General features: G+C 34.8%; 1 protein-coding gene across 2 annotated transcripts in view; it reads right to left on the bottom strand.

Annotated features, from left to right (window-relative positions):
* Positions 1-25384, bottom strand: part of LOC127843685 (sphingomyelin phosphodiesterase 4-like) — an 84324-nt gene that overhangs the window by 13202 nt on the left and 45738 nt on the right. Inside the window, exons 6-14 of one of the 2 annotated variants that reach the window (XM_052373403.1) lie at positions 23818-23974; positions 23445-23513; positions 22295-22339; positions 12176-12321; positions 10463-10553; positions 7854-7954; positions 5175-5298; positions 1999-2038; positions 1112-1272 (exon numbers count right to left, since the gene is read on the bottom strand). In XM_052373403.1, coding sequence (XP_052229363.1) covers positions 1112-1272; positions 1999-2038; positions 5175-5298; positions 7854-7954; positions 10463-10553; positions 12176-12321; positions 22295-22339; positions 23445-23513; positions 23818-23974 — 934 coding nt within the window. The remainder of the gene's footprint in view (positions 1-1111; positions 1273-1998; positions 2039-5174; positions 5299-7853; positions 7955-10462; positions 10554-12175; positions 12322-22294; positions 22340-23444; positions 23514-23817; positions 23975-25384) is intronic. The other variant, XM_052373412.1, reaches the window with a different exon arrangement.

Below are 25384 nucleotides of genomic sequence, written 5' to 3'. Positions count from 1 at the left end.
TCATTGTTGTTTTGTGTGCTGTTTTATCTGACTTTTTCATCGTTGTCCATATTATTAATCTGTGTAAGTCTTTACCGATGTTTTAAATTGTTGTCGACTTGATAATAGCTTACAAACATGCACTGAACCGAACAAATGTCTGTGCGTAGGTTGGCTACTGACAATAACAAAACCAAATAGTTAAGAAATAATTTGTGTACGTTATAGTTTGTTGTCCAATAACCCACGGCTGATAGTTAAGATGCGTAGGGATTATATCACGAGTGCAAAGCATGAGTGATTTGAAACCACGCATCTGAACTTCCGGTCGTGAGTTATTCAACAACAAACAATAAAGTACATGAATTATTTCGATTCTAACACGATTTTTACTAAAGATTTATACAATGTATATTATTTTTCTTGTGTACTATTTTATGTGAAGTTCCGCCCATAAAAATAACTTTTGGCTGATCTGTCGATCAGATCCGCGACTTTCATTCATTTATTGCCGGATTATTACGCTGGTGGAAAATGTATCGGCATATTTTGTTTAGTTAAAGCGCGTGCTTTCAGCGTATAAGGTCCGCCCACAATTATTGCAGAATATCCAATTTTCTTCTTTGTTTATATGAAAGTTTACTGTATCATGCATGAAATGCACAATTTCCAAGAGAATAACATGGAGGTTTTCATCTCCGAAGTAACTGACAACTGTCAACAATTTTATCGTGGACGAGTACACATTATGGACCGATAAGTGTGCTAGGTATAAGCCAGTGAAATTATCGATGACTAATACACAACCGCGCGAATCTTCTCTGCTAAGGGTCATACTCTGATACTAGTCGGCTGACGTGCAATAAACTGGTCCTGACCGGTTTAGAGACTGCAGCGAATGGCTTATCACACCTAATCAAGATAAGAATGCTATTTGGTGTGTTAGTATGTGCACTGTGTAATCGATTTCATGACATGGGAATTTTAACAAACAGAATCGGACCGACTGTTTGGGATTTTGAATCGGTCTTTCATGACCCCAATCGGTCTAGGACCGACAAAACTGAAAAAAATATGATCCCTGGTGCAAATATTTTACACACATGTTCTTCACACTTAAATAATTGCATACCTCAGCATCTGTTTGTCGCCCAAACAAGTTAATGTACTGGAAGTCAGGCCTCTCCAGATCAGAGATTTGAACACGGAGTATGGCTGTGAGGTCTGGGGCTATGCAGCTGCCCCCAAGGTCCTGGTGCTGTCGGTAGCCAGAGTTGTACATGAGACGCTCCACTAGAGACATGTACAGAAGTTAAATTAAATCACACAGCAACTATTAAAACTGTGTTTATAGTGTTAAGAGTAACTAGAAGGTGAAACATAGATAAAATATAACAAAGCAAAATTTCTAAATTTAAAAGATGTAAATCAAGAACTAAATCTCATTAAAATTAAATCCTAATGTTCACACGCTTATTTGCCAAATAAAAGGTCAAGGTCCGTTGACTTTTCAAGGTCAATATTTCAACCAATAAAATATTTGAACACATATAGGAGATTGGCTTAAATCCTTACCGACAGGGTAAAAAGTATACCAAACATGATTGAAGGGAACCATTTGATTGGTTATTTAAAGGTTATGACCTGTGATGTCATCAGATCGGATAGTATAGATGGGTCAGGCTGGAGATGATTTATGTGACATTGATCAGGCACACAATTTGAAATTAATCAACATTAACACCCATGTCTACTTATGTGAAAATAGGTCAGCAATTTTGAGAGAGTATGTATATATACAATACAGGTATTTTCTAGCTTTCTTAAATGGCTAAACATATGGAGAGTCACATTGTGTTGCAAGCTCCTTGCTAATACATATTAAACTATAAAAGAAAATCATAATGCATGCAAGAAAAGAACACATAAATGTACTTAACCAATGCAATAAGCTAAGATATGGTTAAAGTAAGACCCATTTTTTACATTAATAATAAACTTAAATTAACAAAAAATTACCTTCTCTCAACATCTGTGGAAATCCTGGCAAACTGAAGACCTAAGAAACAAAACAAATATGGGTTGGCAAGTAGCTCTACATGCAAATATCATGTACCTCATTTAATCTAGGTGTACAAACAGTGGCTACTTTAGAGTTATATGTTTAAGTGGACCTACTCCCTTAAAATTACATGTTAAAGTGGACCTTCTCCCTTAAAATTACATGTTAAAGTGGACCTACTCCCTTGAAGATATATGTTAATGCGGACCTAGTCCCTTAAAGTTGTATGTGAAAGCGGACCTACTGCCTTTAAGATATATGTAAAAGTGGACCTACTTCCATAAAATTACAGGTTAAATCGGACCCACTCCCTTAAAGTTATATGTTAAAGTGGACCTACTCCCTTGAAGATATATGTTAAAGCGGACCTTCTGTCTTAAAGTTATATGTTAAAGTGGACCTTCTCCCTTGAAGATATATGTTAAAGTGGACCCACTCCCTCGAAGTTATATGTAAAAGTGGACCTACTTCCTTAAAGTTATATGTTAAAGTGGACCTACTCCCTTAAAGTTATATGTTAAAATGGACCTACTCCCTTAAAGTTAAATGTTAAAGCGGACCTACTTCCCTTCATATATATGTAAAAGTGGACCTACTCCCTTAAAATTACAGGTTAAAGTGGACCCACTCCCTTAAAGCTATATGTTAGAGTGGACGTACTCCCTTGAAGTTATATTATATTAGAGTGGACCTACTCCCTTAAAGTTATATGTTAAAATGGACCTACTCCCTTAAAGTTATATGTTAGAGTGGACATACTCCCTTGAAGTTATATGTTAGAGTGGACCTACTCCTTTAAAGTTATATGTTAGAGTGGACCTACTCCTTTAAAGTTATATGTTAGAGTGAACCTACTCCTTTAAAGTTATATGTTAGAGTGGATGTTAATGCTTTTGGTGCGTCACTTCTATTCATTTATGACTATTTGTAGAAACAACACTGTTTAAAATGATTAAATCTGTGAGGTTTTCTTCACTTTAAAAAAAAAGATGATTTGGCTACACGTTCAACATGTAATTTTGTACTTGGTAACTTGCGACCCGAACCGGTATCGTGCGCAAAAACTTTGACCCAGATCTGCAGGCATTTTTTTTACCCGCGGATTAGGGTAATTTCAGGTACCTGTTTCAGCACTAACAAATACATTACGTGAAAATCATTACTAAAAGTCATGCAATTATGTCAAAACTTCAAAATATTCCAATCCTATCTGCCAAAATCAACTGCCAAGAAGTTTACATTGCTATTATTCTGAAGTTATGAAATTAATAACTTAACAAGAGATTGCCAAGCAATATGGTCTCCTACCGGTGAAACTCCATCATTGTGAGTAATTTTTATTTTATTTTATTTGTTGCCATAGCAACCAGAATTTTTGACATAGGAACATCATGCATTGATGTGCATAATCTCCTTATTGCCATCTGTCCATGTTTCAAGTTTAATGAAAAAATATGAAGAACTTTTAAAGTTAATGCAGGATCCAGAAAAGTGTGACGGACTGACCGACAGACAGACTGAGAGCAAACCATAGGTCCCCTCCGGTTTCACAGGTAGGGGACAATAAAAGCCCTGGCTATATTCAATTTATTCAATATTTATATTCTTTTTATATACACTGCAACTCCAATACACTGCAACTCCAATATATCGCGGTTGAGGGGATCCGAAGATCGCGACCGTGATATATCCAGCGAGCGATATAAATTGTCAAGTTATTCATGCATGTATATGTATGCATAAGCATAGTTTGGCAATCTCAAAACACACTATTTATTTACCATATTGAATTATGTGTTATATCCATATGTTATTCATTGGTATAACACAAAACATAATTCCATATAAGTATTTTCAAATGCATATAATTAAATTTATAATCAGAAAACCATTGTCAAGTATTATTGTTCAAGAAAGCATGCACAAATTAGACCTATGTACAAAATGATGTCATTCACCTCATGGAAAGCATGGGCAGTTTGACAAACTGAGGGACATGATTCACCTCTCAATTAAATGCAAGAAATTTACACTGTATCTAGAGCGCAAAGATTGTTGAGATAGGTCAGTATTGACTTGTGGCATTTACAGTTATAATTGTTTACACCTTCATGTGTTTACTGGTGCGTTTCGGCAGTTCACAGCAAATTCAATAGAGAATGGTAACACCCAAAGCCGATTCGCGATATATTGGACAACACAATATAACGGACCGTGATATATTGGAGTTGCAGTGTATATCGCGGTTGAAGGGGTCCAAAGATCGCGACCATGATATATCCGGCGCGCCATATAAATTGTAGGGTTATTCATGCATACATGTATATGTATGCATAAGCTTAGTTTGGCAATCTCATAACACTTACTTACTTACTTACATTATTCAAGTATGTGTTATATCCATATGTTATTCATTGGTATAACACAAAACGTAATTCCATGTAAGTATTTTCAAATGCGAATAATAAAATTTGTAATCCGAAAACCATTGCCTAGTTTTATTGTTCAATATAGCATGCACAAATTAGACCCATGTACAAAATGATGTCATTCATCCTCATGGAAAGCATGGGCTTTAATAGTAGTGCATTTTGACAAAGTGAGAGATCTTTACCTCTAAATCAAAAGCAAGTAGTTTACACTGTATCTAAGGCACAAAGATTGTTGAGATAGGTCAGTATTGACATGACATTTACAGTTAAAATTGTATACACCTTCATGTGTGGACTTGTTTGTTTCGGCAGTTCAAAGCAAATTCAATAGAGATTGGTTACACCTGAAATGACCTGTGATGTATGGCAAGTGGGATTATTGTTAAGCACAGTACACAGGTGTTAAAGTGATGTACAATGAAAGCTAACAATCTGGTCAAAACTGGATTATGAACGACGGATGAAATAGAAAATTAAAGGAGTGAAAAAAAGGATAAAATACATGCTTGAAACGGATTTTATCTCAGCATATTCTCAAATCAAAACATGTTATTTGGGTATTATACTCGTCAGATTTTTGGGAGCCATAGCCGATTCGTGATATATTGGACAACACAACATAACGGACCATGATATATTGGAGTTGCAGTATATTTAAGTTGACAGTTGCATGTTTGTTACACACCAAATAGGTAGGCTACCTTGGCGACTCTGAAGATGATGTAGGCATGCTGTAGGGAGGTCAGGTGCATTCGCTTGGCCCGCTGTACAAACTCCTCGAACATGGCTGAGTAGAACAGGAAGTTATCACGAATAAATGGAAACCTGAAAATTGAAGAACAGGAAGTTTATGCAAATAAAGGAAAACCTAAACATTTTCAAAGCAAAATAAGTATGATGTCGTTATTGACTGGCTTTGTAATATTCAGGGCCCTATTGGTGAAACGTTAATTGGCCAATTTCGCTAACTATCATACTTAAGATCATATAAATAAATAGAATAAGACACAAGAGCTGTCTCCATCGGAAGATATGTGCTCCTGATAAACGCTTTTTCAAAACCTAAACGCAGATTTCGATACCTAAACGCGGACCCTAAGTTCAAGGTCAAAGGGGTCAACATTTGTGTGCGTATGGAAAGGCCTTGTCCTTAAACACATGCATACCAAATATGAAGGCTACATCTGAAGCAACATTGAGGTTATGAGCATTTTTAGAAACCTAAACGCAAAAGTGTGACGGACAGACAGACCCAGAGACAGACGGATAGTGCAATCACTATATGCCCAACTTCAGGGGCATAAAAAAGGACAAAAAAAATGCTTGTCAAACATTCAAACATAAATGAAGTGTAAATTGTTGTGAACAATTTACAAAAAATTGTTTAAATTAACTAACAAAATTTACTTGCTGCAGCGGTAAGCAATGTAAACTTGGTTTTATTAAAGCTTTGACTAACTTAGGCCAGGTTGTGAAGACTCAAACAAAACATTATTATTTCAATAGGGCAAGAATGCCCCTGCTTTCACTTTTGCCTCAAAAAGTCTGCTCATGTCAAACACAAGCTGCTGATAGCCAAATTTGACACTGATTTGTAATTGTGAACTTGACCTTAAAGGTAATAAGACATCAGATACAAAAAACATTCAGCTAGTCGTCTCATGTTAGCCTTTTGCAGTGAGTAAATTGTTTTAAAATTGAATTGTACGAAAACTTCATGTAGATCGATTCACACACCAAAATGCGGTACATATCTGAAAGTGTTAAGGAAAAAAGTATAGAAACTGGTATTCTAGAGAAAATTTCTGTCCAACTCTGAGGCCTGCAACTAGGCCAAAAAACAGATACAGGATCGTAACTCGAACTTGATCCATAATAATGCAAGTGTTTAGGTATAAAAAGGTATCAGGATCGCACTGAAAAAGAAAGGCTTTTTGATTCACTTTCCAGTTTTCTGGATCCAACTTTTATAGTTTAGACAGAAATCTTGAGAATGCTCCCAGAGTAAGGATCAAACCAGCACCTCATAATAGCTTTGCAGGAATCATACACACTAAGCAAACACAACCCAATAAGGATCAAACACGGCACCTCATAATAGCTTTGCAGGAATCATACGCACTAAGCAAACACAACCTAATAAGGATCAAACACGGCTCCTCATAATAGCTTTGCAGGAATCATACACACTAAGCAAACACAACCTAATAAGGATCAAACACGGCACCTCATAATAGCTTTGCAGGAATCATACACACTAAGCAAACACAACCTAATAATTTCAGAATGTTCAATTGGAAACGCCAGTTGTAATCCTACATACGTCATGGATGTTCTGCCAGGGGAAAGATAAAAGCGTTCATACATTAATGAATGATTTCAGCCAGTTCATTTTCATACTCAGGGGTGTGATTGAGGTTAAGACTGAGGGGAGGAAAATTCTGTATACTGAATTTTGACTACGGGAATTGCGCAGATAACGCAATTACAAACCTTAAAACAGACATTAAATAAACACCATCTTAAACTTATTTACAAGATTTATTTATGAAAACCTTTATAAAATCACATTAAACATATGCAAAGTCACCAGTATTAATTGTAATCAAAATCAATGCGTGTTCCGATCCCTGTGAACGATGAAGGCAATCTTTCGTTTGAGCTCAATGTCATTAAATTTGAAATAAGGTCAACAATTTTACAGTGTTCAACTAACGGTCTTTAAATTTGAAATAAGGTCAACAATTTTACAGTGTTCAACTAAAGACAATTTACCATGGGATCCTTAGTTCACGATTTTTTCACATGGAAAATGACTTTAGTTTAGCCTTACCAAGACAGTCGATCTTCTGTACCCATTCAGACAGTGGAAATGCTGATTTATATCCACTGTTGTTTCTTCCCTGTTCCCATTTAAATTTGTTATTCAATTATTTTTCAATCTCCTAGATTTTGTGAGATTCGTTCGTTCAATAATGTTCATTATCACTTCACTAATGCGCCATTTGTAAACAAATTAGCAAAGAAATTCGAAAAACGTTTTAAAAGAAGGATTTTAATTGGCAGATTGGGAAACGACAGCCAATGACATCGCTCGTTTCAAAATGCTTAGGCAGAAATTTCCAGTGTAATATGAGGATAGTTTTCGGGCCGCTTTTGAAATAGGCACACGGAATTGGTCTAACCATTTTTTCTGAATGTACGCGATTAGCAGAAATGACCCCGGAAAACCTGATCCGCGGAAAGATCACAACCCTGATACTTAAAAAAACATTGTAGTACCATAAGTCATCCACAAAATGCATGTGGAAAGATAAAAGCTTATCCACTTATACAAGATTTGAGAATGTTCCCTTCTGAATGGTGAGATGAGATCCTACCATACATCATCCACCCTCTCAGTTTCCTTGTGCTGCTGGCTGATGTTCTCTGGATCCTTGTACCGCCACGGCTGGATGAACGTCAGCCACGTCTCCAACATCTGAAATGGGTACTTACATTAACATGGTGGGCTTTAAACCCCAGCAAGCAGTTGCGCCAACTTATATAGCTGTCGACTGAAGTTAATATTTTAAATGATGGGTTTAATACTTATCAAACAACAAATATTGCACTAATATAGCTATAATGACTAAATGTAGAAGGAGCCTAAGTTCCTTAAATTCTTTTATATTTGCTGACTTTATAAGACTTCAGACTTGAGAGTTCAGTAGAAATTTGGTTATGTGTTTGAAAGGACCAACAAAAGTCCATTAAAAATTAGTGTGCAAATAACAATAATGCTATTACAGTATATATTTAAAACCTAGTTAGATAAGAGACACTGACTTGGCTGTTAACTGATTCTTTAAAATGCAAATTTTCCAGCCGCTCTAAAGTCTTCATAAGAAACACTAGACAAAAAGACAGGACATACATCAGATGTTCACACATCTTCAGAACATACTAACCAACCTGAAAGATAATCCAGGTTCAGAACAAACAAACCCAGTCTAAATGATGAACACATGTTCAAAGTGTACCAACCATTCTGAATAATGAATCCAGATTCAGAACGAAAAAAACTCAGTCTAAATGATGAACACATGTTCAAAGTGTACCAACCAATCTGAATGATGAATCCACATTCAGAACACAAAAACTCAGTCTAAATGATGAACACATGTTCAGATTGTACCAAGCAATCTGAATGATGAACACATGTTCAGAGTGTACCAACGAGTCTGAATGATGAATCTTGGTTCAGAATATACCAACCAGTCTTAATGATGAACACATGTCAGAATATACCAACCAGTCTGAATAATTAACACATGTTCAACATTTATCAACCGGTCTGAATGATAAATCCAAGTTCAAATTTTACCAATCAACCTGAATGATGAATCTTTTATTGCAATTTACCAACCAGTCTTAATGATGAACACATTATCATAATGAACCAACCAATCTTAATGATGAACACATGATCAGAATGTACCAACCAATCTATATGATGAGTAAATGATCAGAATGCAACAACCAGTCTGAAATGTAAACACATGATCAGAATTTACCAACCAGTCTTAATAATGAACACATGATCAGAATGTACCAATCAGTATGAATGATGAACACATGTTAAAATGTACCAACCAGTCTGAATGATAAAAAGATGATCAAAATGTACCAACCAGTATGAATGATGAACACATGTTCAGAACATACCAACCAGTCTGAATGATGAACACGTTAAAATGTACCAACCAGTCTGAATGATGAGCACATGTTCAGAATGCAACAACCAGTATGAATGATGAACACATGTTAAGAATGTACCAACCAGTCTGAATGATGAAAACGAGTTCAAGATGTACAAACCAGTCTGAAAGATGAAAAGATGTTCAGAATGTACCAACCAGTCTGAATGGTGAACATATGTTAAATGTACCAACCAGTCTGAATGATGAGCACATATTCAGAATGTACCAACCAGCCTGAATGATGAATACATGTAAAATGTACCAACGAGTCTGAATGATGAACACATGTTTAGAATATACCAACCAGTCTGAATGATGAACACATGTTCAGAATGTACCGAGCAGTCTGAATGGTGAACACATGTTAAAATGTACCAACCAGTCTGAATGATTAACACATGTTAAAATGTACCAACCAGCCTGAATGATAAACACATGTTCAGAGTGTACCAACGAGTCTGAATGATGAACACATGATCAGAACGTACCAACCAGTCTGAATGATGAATACATGTTAAAATGTACCAACCAGTCTGAATGATGAGCACATGTTCAGAATGCAACAACCAGTATGAATGATGAACACATGTTAAGGATGTACCAACCAGTCTAAATGATGAAAACGAGTTCAAGATATACAAACCAGTCTGAAAGATGAAAAGATGTTCAGAATGTACCAACCAGTCTGAATGGTGAACACATGTTTAAATGTACCAACCAGTCTGAGTGATGAGCACATGTTCAGAATGTACCAACCAGTCTGAATGGTGAACAAACGTTAAAATGTACCAACCAGTCTGAATGATGAGCACATGTTCAGAATGTACCAACCAGTCTGAATGATGAACACATGTTTAGAATGTACCAACCAGTCTGAATGATGAACACATGTTCAGAATATACCAACCAGTCTGAATGGTGAACACATGTTCAGAATGTACCAAGCAGTCTGAATGATGAGCAAGTGTTCAGAATGCAACAATCAGTATGAATGATGAACACATGTTAAGGATGTACCAACCAGTCTGAATGGTGAACACATGTTAAAATGTACCAACCAGTCTGAATGATGAGCACATGTTCAGAATGTACCAACCAGTCTGAATGATGAACACATGTTCAGAATATACCAACCAGTCTGAATGGTGAACATATGTTCAGAATGTACCGAGCAGTCTGAATGATGAACACATGCTAAAATGTACCAACCAGTCTGAATGATGAACACATGTTCAGAATGTACCAACCAGTCTGAATGATGAATCCAGGGGCCATCGTTCGAAGCCATGGCGGAGATAACAGTAAATCTTCTTTTGCAGTAACATAGGAAGCAAGGACCTGAAAATAACTAGTTTTTATCTCATACATGTTATGGGTTATTTATTCCATTTATGTTAAAAATTCTCAAATAAAATTGTTTGAAAGACAACTTTTCTGCCTGCTTGCTCAACAAATATTGGTTTTATAATTATGTACAAGACATGTTCAGCTTGTGAAAGGAGCTTGAAGCAAGCACATTGCATTTACCTTAAATTAAAATACACTGTGTCAACCCTGGCTAAAAGTAGTTGTATATCTTAATTTATTTGTCTGTTTTGGCATATTAGAGGAGGGCAGATCTGCTTACCACACTTCTGACATGGTATCAGTATGATTGCCTCAATAGTAGGGCTTTAGTTAAAGCAGAAGACAAGGGGGACAGGGGGTGGGGGGGGGGCCTTCCATTTTTATGCTCCAATCTTTTTACACAAGTGGCCTTCTTCAATTGTTATGCATGGCCTCAACTTAAAAATGAATCCACTCATTTTTGTTCCTAATGCTTCTTCAATGTTGAAGTAAATACAGACACAAGTGTTTTGACTATTGAAGATTCGTAACATATACACTGCAACTCCAATATATCACGGTCTGTTATATCGCGTTGTCCAATATATCGCGAATCGGCTATGGCTCCTAAAAATCTGATGAGCATTATTCCTTAATTACATGTTATAAAATCTGATTATTTGTTGAGATAAAATCCGTTTCAAAGTTGTATTTTACCCTTTTTTTTACCCACTTGAATTTCTGTTTAATCGGACATTCATAATCCAGTTTTAACCAGATCGTTTGCTCTCATCGTACACCACTATAGCACCGGTGTACTGCGATAAACAATAACACAACTTGCCCAACATCACCGGTTTTGGGTGTTATCATTCTCTATTGACTTTGCTTTGAACTGCCGAAACGCACCAGTAAACACATGAAGGCCAGTAAACACATGAAGGTGTATACAATTATAACTGTAAATGTCACAAGTCAATACTGACCTATCTCAACAATCTGTGCGCGTTAGATACAGTGTAAATTTCTTGCTTTTAATTGAGAGGTGAATCATGTCCCTCAGTTTGTCAAACTGCACTACTATTAAATTAAAGCCCATGCTTTCCATGAGGTGAATGACGTCATTTTGTACATGGGTCTAATTTGTGCATGCTTTCTTGAACAATAATACTTAACAATGGTTTTCGGTTTACAAATTTAATTATACGCATTTGAAAATACTTACATGGAATAATATTTTGTGTTATACTAATGAATAACATTTGGATATAACACATAATTCAATATGGTAAATAAATAGTGTGTTTAGAGATTGCCAAACTATGCTAATGCATACATATACATGCATGAATAACTTGACAATTTATATCGCGCGGCGGATATATCACAGTTACGATCTTTGGATCCCTTCAACCGCGATATATTGGAGTTGCAGTGTATAATTACCTAGTTTAGGCATCAAATTATTTTTAATACGGAACACTTCTCATATAATATATGTTGAATGGATGCTTGAATATAAAAAATTAAGCTGAAACAACACAATTCATTGACTCACAACGTACATAGTTTACCATCCGATGTTTTTTCATGCAAGAAAACGCCCTGCCCTTTCCGGATTTGTTAAGTCTTACCTTTTGAATTCATCCAAGGGTGCTGTCTCAGCTGTGGAGTAAGGGGAGGCTACTATCTCTGGTTCAACGCTGTTCACAAAGTAATGGAGGTGTTTCAATAAAAGCCTCACCAGACGCACATGGTTGTTGCTTGGCATAAAGCTTTCCTGTCAAGCAGACGTAATTCTTCATCACAAGAGCGGCTTTGGGGTTTGATTCAAGAAGGGACTGAGGGAAGGAAAATGCCCTACCCATTTTTACAGGGTAAAAACTCTTCATCTGTGCATAGATCCAGCAAAGTTAATAACTATTTGTAAAATTAACTTGACATTGAAAGGGAAAAAATCAGTTCAAAGGAGGAAAAATTACACCTCTGACTTGTGGTGGATATGATATAGCTTGAAATATGTGTGTATGTGTGATCAATAATAATTTTTCTTTGGTGCTTTCATACAAATATTGTTCCTTAAGTCGAATATTCTTTTCATCATCAAACATGGCATTACAATTTATTTTTTCGCACTTACCTACAGAGGCTTCAAGCTCTTTACTAACTTCAGTTGGATTTTTACAGCTATTTTAAATCTTTCACAGAATGTCATTAAAGCCTCTTTGTAATATGTGTTTTTTAACCAAGTCATTGATGTCTCTTCTGGTGCAGGCAGCTCCAGGTTGAAGGCAGCCTACATCACGGCCGTTAATCACGCGCGCCACCTCTTTTTTGCGATGCATTATTAAATGAGCCAATGCAACTTCCGAGGTGGCGCTCAGGACCAGATGTTTTGAAATTGCATGGACAATTTTACAGGGTGATAAGGTTTTATATGTTTTTTCAACATAATTTGCATTATTTTTAAAATCAGGCAATGTAGTGCGATTCAGCGAAGATTGATTCATCCAAACATGTACAGACACGTACATTCTCAACCCATTTAAAAACACGAGAACCTTTATAAGTTGTAGCATGGTGGAGTTTTAAAAAGCATTCCGATGAGTTTTGCCTGTGTTACGAGAAAATGTCCACCCAATTAAATCGCTAATGGCATCAAACGATTGCGTACAACATACATTAGATGCTGCATGCACAAAATATTGGCTTCTTGCCGACGTAGTAGATAATTTTGCATTTTTCCAAAAGAGATGGAGCCAATGCTTAGGAGGTGGCGCTAATGATAGGAGGTGGCACCAATGCAGGATGTATCAATTTACAGTCGTATCGCAATGACATTATCACATGATGTAGATTTGATAGATGTTATTTGTTATATAAAATGTATTTCTCAACGTACATACAAAGGCCCAAATCTTTACAGAACATAAACACAAACTATAATAAATAAGATAAACTATAATAAATAAGATGAAGTCTTTAAATATATACTGGTCGTGTACGTAATTCCAGCCACTTTTGGGACTATTTTAACAAAATCTTTTGTGTTAGGCAACTGGTTGAAACTAAACTTCACATATATAATCCTGGGTTCAAAACACCCCTAGCATGAAAATTTCAATAGAATAAGATCAGTGTATGTTACTTTTATCAACAGAAATTAATGACATATTAACTATCAATTTTCGTAGGGCTATTGTACCTAAAAATCGGCCACTTTTCAGTTTAATCTGCAGGTACAATTACAAAGCAATATCTTTAGACAAATGTCCTCATTTTAAGAGTATTAATAAAGGTTTACACAAACAAAATGTTTCGACTTGAAACTTAAAATATATGCAACATTATTATACCAGTTACTCCCCCTACCTATTTTAATAAATATAAACAGGCACTGTTAATGGGGAACTGCAAATTCATAAAAAAAAAATATTTTTAATAGTTTTTATCAACTTTTTCTAACATAGCTTAGGAAGTAAAAACATTTTGTCTAAAAAGTTGACTTTAGTGTCAATTTTTAGTAAACGCTTATATTTAATTTTACAACGTGTAACCTACTAATATTCTAATCAAGGGAGGTAATTTATATATTAAAAGTTTATATTTAGGTCCTGATTTTTATGTTTTAAATGTAGGTTTTATACAATTAATTAAAAATACCTTAATTAAAGTTTATCAGATAGAAATAATAATAATTTTATCAAATATATTTGTTTCTTATATGAATATAATTTTCGCTATGGATGATGACATCACTTTTCCCATGTGAGAAATATTTCGTCATATTTTTTAGACATTTTAATGCAGACGTTTACAGTGATATGCGTCTTTAATTTGCAAAATTTTGAGAGTAGGGTTGGTTTTCAAGTTGATTGTTAAAAAAATAATCAAAATATGTGTGTTTAGATCATGAAAATGATTAAACAAAGGTGGTCGATTTTTTACGTACAGGCCGGAATTACGTACACGACCAGTACGTGATCAACTTAATTAAGAAGTCATCAACATGAATAAAACATATTTTACGATGTCTACCAAAAATTTGTAATACTCAATCAAACCAATAACTTAGTGTTCAACATTATCAAAATAATTCATCGACATCAATAGTTGTTTACAGTATGATAATTCAAGAAATAAGTATAAGATAACACTTCTTCTTGAAACTATGATTTGTGATAGTTAATCCCAATGCTTAATGTGACAGTTAATCCCAATGCTTAATTTACTATAAGGCCAAGGTAAACGAATCTTAATTAGGCTCATTTATGTTGTTTTTCCCACTATCAACTCCAAAAAATGATGATAGCTCGGTCTTTTTCCGCTAACACTTGTGTATAATACATATTAAATGTTGTTATCTTACAAAGACGATCGTTTAAATCCATCAAAATACATTATTAGAAAACTACTATTTCTAATTAAAAACGCGCGACTCAAATGTGCTGAAGAAGTAAACTTACAAAAAATAATGTAAGTCATGTAAACATAATAGAAATCATAACATAAAATATTTCACTTACAAATAGCTATAATGGGCATTGGTGTCACCTCTTAATCTGAGTGCCACCTCCTTGGCATTGGCTTCATCTCTTTTTGAAAAATGCAAATGTATCTATTTGATCGGCTAGAGGCCGATGTTTTGTGCACGCATTAACTTGCACAGGTTCAAAGCAATCGTTTTATGTAATGAGCGATTTAACTGGCATGGAACATGCTCGTCACACAGGCAAAAGACATTGTTTTGCTTTTACAAATTCTACCATGCCACAACTTATAAAGGTCCTCACGTTTCCAAATGGGTTGTGATTGTATGTATCTGTACATTTTTAGATGAATTAATAATTGCTGAATCGCACTACATTGGCAGATTTTTAAAAATATTGCAAAATGTGTTGAAAAACATATTGAACCTAATCACCCTGTAAAATTATCTGTTAAATTTCAAAACATCCGGGCCTGAGCGCCACCTCGGAAGTTGCATTGGCTCATTTATTAATGCATCTCAAAAAAGAGGTGGCGCGCGTGATTAACGGCCGTGTACATCAGTAGCAAAACATTAAAAGAGCCAAAACAACTCTTATTTTAATGATTTCTTTTCTACTAAAACATTGAAAGTTGACAATAAATAAGTGATGTTTTAATCCATACAAAGGGATTATGCAGACTTTTTGATTCATTCTTTGTCTGATGGGAAGTAGCAGTACTTGGTTTATTTGGAAAGATCATGACAACACTCCCCAAACAAGGATTAATCACCGTATTATTTGGTCACAGGGCGGACACCATATGAATAAGACCACTGCAACTCAGGCATGCTAGAAACTATAACACAGTTATGGCTGAATAAGAATTCCGAATATCTTAGAGCTTTCGTATATACAATTGTTAATGCTAATACAGATGTAATTGATAAGATTGTTTTAAAAATCTATTTTTTTTATCAAAATTGAACCGAAGAATCAACAACCATGCAAAAACAAAACTGTAAATGAAAAACAATTATTACATGAATTCACAAATCTGTACGTCCATTAAAAATATATATATTGACTGAAAAAACAAAGGGGACTAGAAGGTAGATTTTTTGTAAAGACTTTGACAGACAAACTAATAAGACATAGGCGACCAGTAGGTAGTTATAGTAGTCTAGTAATAGTTGTTGATAACATACATGATACATGACAACTGTTATATGTGAAAGCTATTCATAACACAAGCTTCAAGACAATTATACATAGCTAAGGTAGAGCAATACTTTTAATTGATGTGACCTTTCAAGTTAGATGATGTGAAGGTAATATTTTTGTTTGAATCAAAGCTATCAAATTACCAAGATAACAAAATCATTCTGTGTAGTATTAGCAGACACTTTAAGACTTAAAGGAATGGATGGATGCAATGGATTTGATTTGATGTGTTGATTTGATTGATGGGATGGATGTATGGGACAGGATAGACTTGTTATTGGATGGGATGAATGGAAAGGGATGCATTTGATGGGATGAATGGAAATGGACAGATTGGATGAGATCCATCGAATCAGATGAGATGGATGGAAGAGGTGGGATGAATGAAATGAGATTGATTGGACAAGATTGGATTTGATAAATCCATGGATGGATGGATGGAATCAATGGATTGATAGAATAAATTGATGGAGGACAGAGAATCAATCCACGTAATAATGACATCTCAGCACACCATACTGGTCATGGATGGATGTTCTTGTCAAGAGTTTCTGTACATGTCAATTAATATCTAATTGCAGGCTCATCGCACAGCAAGTGGAATCACTTGAATGTGTCACAGACAAACTTCTAGCACTTAAATCATAAAAATGACTAATTAAAGTGATATCACACTTAGTACATGTAGCCTGTTTAAGATGATTTAATATTTGTACAAATGAATAAACAATTCTTCAAATTCATAGTTTTTATACATCTAACATGTTATTAGGTTTTGTTAAGAGATTTAAGTACACAATGAAGTGGGAGATTACATGTCTTATCTTGATTAAAACATAGCAACCAAGATGTTGAAAAATTATAAGGTAGAAATTATATTTTTTTTACAGATGATGGCTTTTTTTTGAAAACATTATTTACAGTATATGTCTATGTTTTCTATGTTATTTTCATAGTCTAATAAACTATTCTTTTATTGTATAAATCTGAGATGAACAATGCATGTGTCTCTAGGTCCCCAGATTTAAGTTTTGTCAAAAACTCAAATTTTGTCTAAAAGCAAGCAGTTGCATGGCCATAATGGACCTCTATCCTCTATTTGACCTTGACCTTTGATATTGGTAGATGGGTGATACACTCAGCACGCTGTCTCCTGGTCTTGGTGATTGAACAGGGGTGTGATTGAGGCAAAGTCAGAGGGGAGGAAAATTCTGTTGACTGCTTTTGACTACGCGAATGGCGCGCAAAACGCAATGACAAACATAAAAACAGACATTAAAATAAACAACTTTTTGAACTTCATAACAACATTTCTTTATTAAACTTGTTAAACTTCACATTTAACATACTGAGGATGCAAAGTAAACAGTTAAGTAAGTATTTATTGTGATCAATAGCAGCAGTTTTTCAATGTATTGAATTACAGTTAATAGACTAAATATAAACAAACACACTTGAGTGTTCTTCTGGTGTTAATGATGTATTAACTGAGTTAAATGAATATATTTAATTTGTTTACCTTTCAATATCTTGCATTTCACATCTTCACTCAGTTCAAAGCTATTTCAGTTAACTGGACAGCGTGGAAAGCAGAATATGCATATGAATCTGATTATACACAGACCCACAGACATATAAAAATCAAATCATGTTTGTCTATTTCCATGTTCGAACGATACTCTTCTAAATTGTTTTACTTCGCGAGTAGACTAAACTCCAATTTGCAAACACTGGTTTCCGTGACACAAATTCAGTGGGCACATTTCTTAACAAAATATGTGTTGCTTGTATCTAAAACGTAGTCTTTTTTTGACAAACACATTTCATTATTCCTATCAGACTAGGTGATGTCAGTCGTTTATTCGATTGCTATTTGTTATTTCAATAATCTTAATTTTCTCTTCACAACGGCGCCATTTGCAAACAAATCACAGAGCGCATTTTAAGAACACGATTTTGATTGGAAGATTGGGAAACGAAAGCCAATTATATGGCTCGTTTTAAAAATGCTTAGGCATAATATACCAGTGTAAAATGCGGAGAGATTTCGCGGGCGGCGGATATTTCGGGCCGCTTATGAAATACGTCCGCGGAATTAGTGGTAGCCCCTCACCACATTTTTTACAACGAATTTACGCAAATCTCAGAAGTGACATCCGGGACAACCCGATCCGCGGAAATCCGCGGATCCGCGGAAAATTCACACCCCTGTTGAAAGTAAATTATTCTAAAATAGCAATAATTGATGACAAAGTTATAGTCAGGAAAGCTGTTGAAAGAATATTTTAAGTACCAACAAGCTTTTTTATGGCCATATTTGACCTCTTGCCTCTAATTGTGACCTTGACCATTGAGGTTGGGAGAAGGGTGTTATACACGGCACAGGTCAAATATAAAAATAATAATGCTTAACATTTGTGTAAAGATATTTTAAATTTCAATACCCATCAATATATGGCAAAGAGTTGGCTGGAAGTGGGATTTTCAAGCAGATATATGGCCAAAATTGTGTTGTATACATATGCATTTTTATTGAGGCTTTTGTGCATGCCTTACAATAGACTTCATATATAATTGTTGACATCCCTAGCTAAAAGGTCTCTTTAATAAATGCATTAACCTAGAAATGGCTAAATAGGACAAGATTGCCTTCGCTGTAATGATTGGTCACACTAAGCCATTTTATACGCATATGATAATTTGTGCAAATACATGTTTGCATGAAGGCAACACTAATTAACCATCATTTTTGGTCGGCGTACAACAAAATCTATTACAAGTAAAAGCCGATATATGCAAGCAAGCAACAAGGTAATAAATAATTATTTAGACCATGGTAGCCTGCTCATAGACCAATATTCCCCAACCCATTCTTCGACTTAAATATTAATATAAAGAAAAGACCAAGACCCAAGACAACATACTAAAGACTTTGAGTAAATTACAGACAATTAATGATTCTTATGTCCATGACAAATTGTTCTAAATGACAAACAATGTAATTAGGTTTTTGATGACAAGTTAGTCTAGACTTTGTGTGGACATTACAGTTTTATGAACATGCTTTATTCTTTGACTTAAGTCGACGAGCCACTGGTTTTTCAGTACTCATTTGTTCAGAGAACATAATGATTATTCTCAAAAGATCTAGCAGCCCACAACAAATTCAAGGGACCATTGCATAATTAGACCCTGATTATTTCTGTCCCTGGTGCAAGTTTAATATATTATCAAGTATATGAAAACCACCCAATGTGTGTGTGTATGTTCCATATTAATTTAAGAGGAAACAGCAGCAATATTTGTGAGTGTGCTATGATACAAAACTGTAAAGTTTTATTTTATAGTCAATTTTCATTAAGTTTCCAAAGATATAATGAGCCTCACCTGTCAATTAATCATATGAAAAAGATTGGTTTCCATACACACAACATTAAATATAACAGTATACAACATATATATAGCATGCTTAACTAATACATAGAAAAATGTCTTTGTTCAGTCAACATGTGAAAGCTAATTATCATTTAAATCAATATGGAGAAAACATTAGCCTTACAACTTGTTTATCTGCATAGATATACGTAAGTTCACAATATACTTTTTAATTTAAATTCATCATTTTTATATTATGTTTGGTGTTTCGATACCCTATCATTATATACCTCATAAGGTATTTTTTCCACTTATAGATTCTGCAAGCAAAATTCTCAAACCAGAAATCAGTATTCACTACTTTAGTTTCCGGTGTCCTTATCTGGTAAACAAAATACATTTTAATGTAAAAGAACTTCCCTGGCTTCAGCAAATATAGTAATTTGGATACCTAACAGTGTTTACTTGACATAAATAGTATTTTTTCGTTAATGTTTCTATTCAAGAATAACATTTCAACAAGAGGGCCTGAAAGGCCCAAAGTCGCTCACCTGAGATAAGATATTATTGGGACAAATCTTCTGACCAAGTTTCATGAAGATCAGAAAATAAACCTCTAGAGTGTTAACCAGGTTTTACTATAGCCATATAAGGAAAAATGCCCCGCCCCCTGGCAGCCATGTTTTTCAACCAGCCGGCATCACTTTTGAACACTTCCAAGATATTATCGGGATGAATCTTCTGACCAAGTTTCATGAAGATCGGACAGTAAATATGGCCTCTAGAGTGTTAACAAGATTTTACTATAGCCGTAGAAGGAAAAATGCCCCGCCCCTTGGAAGCCATTTTTTCAAGCAAACATAATTATTATCGAACTCATCCAAGATATCATTGAGACCAATCTTCTGACCAATTTCATCAAGATTGGACAATAAATGTGGCCTCTAGAGTGTTAAAAAGGTTTTACTAAAGTCATATATAGCCATATAAGGAAAAATGCCCCGCCCCTGGTAGCCATGTTTTTAAAGCAACAAAAACCATTTTCGAACTCATCCAAGATATCATTGGGACAAATCTTCAGACCAAGTTTCATGATGATCGGAAAATAAATGTGACCTTTAGAGTGTTAACAAGGTCATACATTTCAATATAATTCAAAATAAAAGTTAAGAAGAACATGTGTTGAAAAATGCGAAATAAGCCAGATATTTAATTCTGAATTCGAAATCTGTACAGTCGAATTTGGCCAGAATGTTTATCATGCATGTACGATGTGAATCTTAATTCATACGACACACGAACACTAACTCCAATCCTTATAAAAAGACTAATTCTTCGGTTATTGTAGGAAAATATGTACGAAATATCTTTTTGTCACCATCGGCTCGAGGCGCTAATTTGTCTTTGCTGCATTTTATGAAATTCGTCTTCAATGTCTTGTCTATTTTGTGTTATTGTAATACGTATTAATCAATATATTACAATTTAACACATATAAAAATCGTAGTCTCGCTTTAATCGTTTGATAAAAGAATGCCATATTGTACAGAATCATCAAACAATAAAAAACATATTCAAAAGTTTGCTATCTTCCAGAATGTAAAACTATCATTTATAATTAATTCCACTTAATCTTCTTGTGCTTAAAAACAAAATATTTAAAAAAGGGAGACAACTCTGTCAATTCAACATAATTGTTCAAAAGCCATTTTGCAGTTACTTCCCGTCACATGCTAAACTAGAGTGTTCACAAGCTGTTTTTACTATATAAATATAAGGAAAATGACCCCCCCCCCCCAGCGGCCATGCTTTTTTACCGATCCGAACCATTTTCGAACTCAACCGTAATATCCAGAAAACACATGTTCTGACCAAATTTCATGAACATTGGACCAAAAAGACTTTTAGAGTGTTCACATGTTTTCACTATATACATACATGTGTAGAGAAAACTGCCCCGCCCCCTAGCGGCCATGGTTTTTTACCGATCTAGACCATTTCGAACTCGTCCGAGATATCAATCAAACCAATGTTTTGACCAAGTTTCGTGATGATTGTGCAAAAATTGTGACTTCTAGAGTGTTCACAAGGTTTCTCTATAGCCATATAAGGAATACTGCCCCGCCCCCTGGCGGCCATGTTTTTCAATAGACCGGAACCATTTTTGAACTCAACCAACATGTTATTGAGACAAACATTTTGACAAAGTTACATGAAGATTGGGCATCAAATGTGACTTCTACAGTGTTCACAAGGTTTTTCTTTTTTTGACCTAGTGACCTAGTTTTTGATCCAGCATGACCCAGTTTCGAACTCAGTCGAGGTATCAATGGGACAAATGTTCTGATCAAGTTTCATGAAGATCGGACAATAAATGTGGCCTCTAGAGTGTTCACAAGGCAAATGTTGACGGCGCATGATGCACGACGGACAAAAGGCGATCACAAAAGCTCACCATGAGCACATTGTGCTCAGGTGAGCTAAAAAAGGTATATAATACATGCATATTTTACACTTGTTAAGTGTTCTGAGAAATAGAATCAATCTAATTGGTTTTGTTAAAAGAATCGCATCCAGTACTCTCAACACCATACTAGTTTATTATATTCTACATGTAAATTATCATAACTTTTTAGCATTTGCCCTAAACAAAGACTTTTTTCTATGATAAAGTTCAATACTTACAAACATTAAAGATTCAGACAAACTAGAGTTGTGTCGGTGCCAAGACTATGTAATGAAAGATTCAATGATTTCTTTAGCAATAATCAAGAATGTTCAATAATTAAAAAAAATTATACTGTGGGGTTATCTAGAATAAGAATCAGTCAAACTAGAATTTGTCCCTACAGTCATGGATATTTTCCCAATACATTTTGCCTATTTCACACACTAAAAGCATTAAAATAATTTTTCCAATCATTTGTGGAACTTGGTCAGTGACCTCCCACACTGATCACAAACACATGTGCAAAGTTTCAATTGAATACCTGGTGTATTAAACACATTTTCTAAGACATAAAGAGGCCCATCTTATCAAACAAAATTTTGAACAAATAGTAGAAATGTTTTAATTGTTTTAATACTTAAATATGAAAACTATAAAAATTAAAACAAAAACAGTAACACTAACCACAAATCTCAGACAAAAGTAATATTTGCTTACAAACAAATAGAATTATGCAATCAACTTATCCGTGGACAACTGAGTAATTTCAATATTTCTACTTTTCTGAAGAATATTAGCTAAGTATTTGAAACAAAACCTTCTCATCCTACAGTTAAAGGATTTTGTAGAAAGAATACACGCTGTTGTGTAACCTTTTATTGTATACAACAGCTTGCCTTTACTCTGCTAGTACATTTATGTAAGGACTACTCTTTTTGAATTTAAATTTGAACAAAGCTGCTTGTGTTCTACTTGAGTGCGTAACAATTGGAATGCTGATTAAATTTGAATTGAGGCATATAGCCATATTTTGTCTTGTTACTCACCTTTTGTGATGAATTCTCAAGGACCATTTCATGTGGAATATATGGGAAAATCACAATTTTTATATTACTATGCAAGGTTAGATTCGCAAAAAAAATAATTTAGGATAAATAGAATTTTACGTTAGTGTCATTGAGCATGCCTCGGTGTGAAAATCTTCTTCAACTCGTCTGATAAATACAGATACACAATGACACTAACATTGTATCCTCTATATTAAGTATGGCTTAGAAAACCAAAGCTACAAGCCTTTGCCGTCACTCCAGGTTGTTGAACCAGGTATTTATATTTATTTAATACTGATTTTGCTGTATTTACAGATAATTTAGGTAAAATATTTACCAGACTATGTGTGGTAATTCCTCGCTCGACGTCATGGGTGTTTTGGTGGAGCCAAAATTCAGCAACAATCTAAATACGGTATAACAAAAACCATAACTTAATGTTAAATAACATTACAATTAAAGAACAATTTAATATATTTATTTATTTTAAATGTGTTCAAGCATCAATAAAACAAAACTACATAATATCAACTGCAAAATCAAAATTTCTAGAGAAAGACAATTGCAAAAAAATGAATTGAACACATTAAAGACAATAATCTTCTTCAGTACTATACATTGACAGAGCAAGTTGCAAGTGGTTGATTTTACAAGCTATAATATACCACAGGCATTACAATGAATGGCAGTCAATGTGGCCCCAAAAATACCTGGACAAACGTTTCCGACCACCAGATTTCTGCCTCTAATTTCTCAGCACTTGGGGACTGAATGTGGGATTTCTGTGGAGACAGAAGGTTGGCCTTCAGGAGCCCCAAACGTGACCTTGACCTCGTCTGTGTCCCTGACCCTGGCGAGTGCTTTGTACTAAAATATTTAATAGGAAAATACTTAAACAAGAGATGTGTTTGTCAGAAACACAATGCCCCCAAATGCGCAGCTTTGAAATAAAATTTCAATATATCATTTGGCAAGTTTAAAAATTATCTTCCTTTTTAAGCTTATTACTTCCCTTCGATTGTATTTTTTGACTTTTGACCTTGAAGGATGACCTTGACCTTTAACCTATCAAAATGTGCAGCTTCATGAGATAGACATGCATGCTAAATATAAAGTTTTTATCTTCAATATTCAAAAAGTTATGACCAAACTTTAACGAAGGGTTCAGTTTTAGGAAAAAAAAATACAATGATATTTGACCTTGAAGGATGACCTTGACCTTGACTTTTCACCACTCAAAATGTGCAGCTCCATGTAATACACATGCATGCCAAATATGAAGTTGCTATCTTCAATATTGCAAAAGTTATCAAACTTTAACCAAGGTTAAAGTTTTGTGACAAAATTACAGACAGACAAAAAACAATATACCCCCTCTTCTTCGAAGAAAGGGGCATAAAAAGCAGTTAATTTCACTGTTGCTTTATGCTATCAAATAATCATTTGATAGAATGGACTTTCTTCTGTTCTAAAATACTCTTTTTGATTTTACGTTAAGAACTTGGCTTGGACAAGATGCAATATTTCACAAATGTCCTTAATAATTCCATAAAAAGTGCTTCCAGGTAGACAAACTATAGCATGGTTTTGAGTGAGGTGATGGCTGGTGCTGATGGTGGTGTGGTGATGATGATGATAATGATTTTGAATTTATATAATAATTATTATTGCACTGATACAGGGTTGTCATTATTAACCGATTGCCGATTGAATTCATCGGTAAAAATCGCCAGAAAATCGGTTATTTTTCCCGAATCTTTAAAATTGCGATCGGAAGTTTTGATCACGCAAACCGATAATAATTGACGAGGAATAATAACCGTAGTATAGTAGAGCGACGCCCGGTCATTCAGCCAGTCCGTTAACTCCGCCTAAGAGCTACCGTTTTCAATGAATTTCTCAGTGAGTGGTCAATATTGATTTTTCCAGCTGTCAATCAAATTCTTCTTGGTAAGCACGTCAACCCATCAGCGCTCAGGCAGCCGAATACACGCTGACCCCACGTGAAACTGTATCAAATAGCTGTACATTTCACAGATTATTACTGACCGTATCTCGACGCATGTAGCACCGTATAGCGTAATTAACTATTTTTTAGTTAGAGAAAAAGTTTCCACATATTAAACAATGCTCTTCGATTGTCTACAAAAAAAAGATATTAGCGACCTCTGAGCTACGAAGTTGTAATTCAGCATCTAAATATTAAAGTCCACGCTTTCCACGAGGAAGAATGACGTGATGTTATACATGAAGTTTAATTTTGGCATGATTTTCATC

This window comes from Dreissena polymorpha, chromosome 1 (genome assembly GCF_020536995.1).
Source record: "Dreissena polymorpha isolate Duluth1 chromosome 1, UMN_Dpol_1.0, whole genome shotgun sequence".
Lineage (NCBI taxonomy): Eukaryota > Metazoa > Mollusca > Bivalvia > Myida > Dreissenidae > Dreissena > Dreissena polymorpha.
The sequence above is the reverse complement of the archived record's forward strand: the minus strand, read 5'-3'. Positions and strand labels throughout refer to the sequence as shown.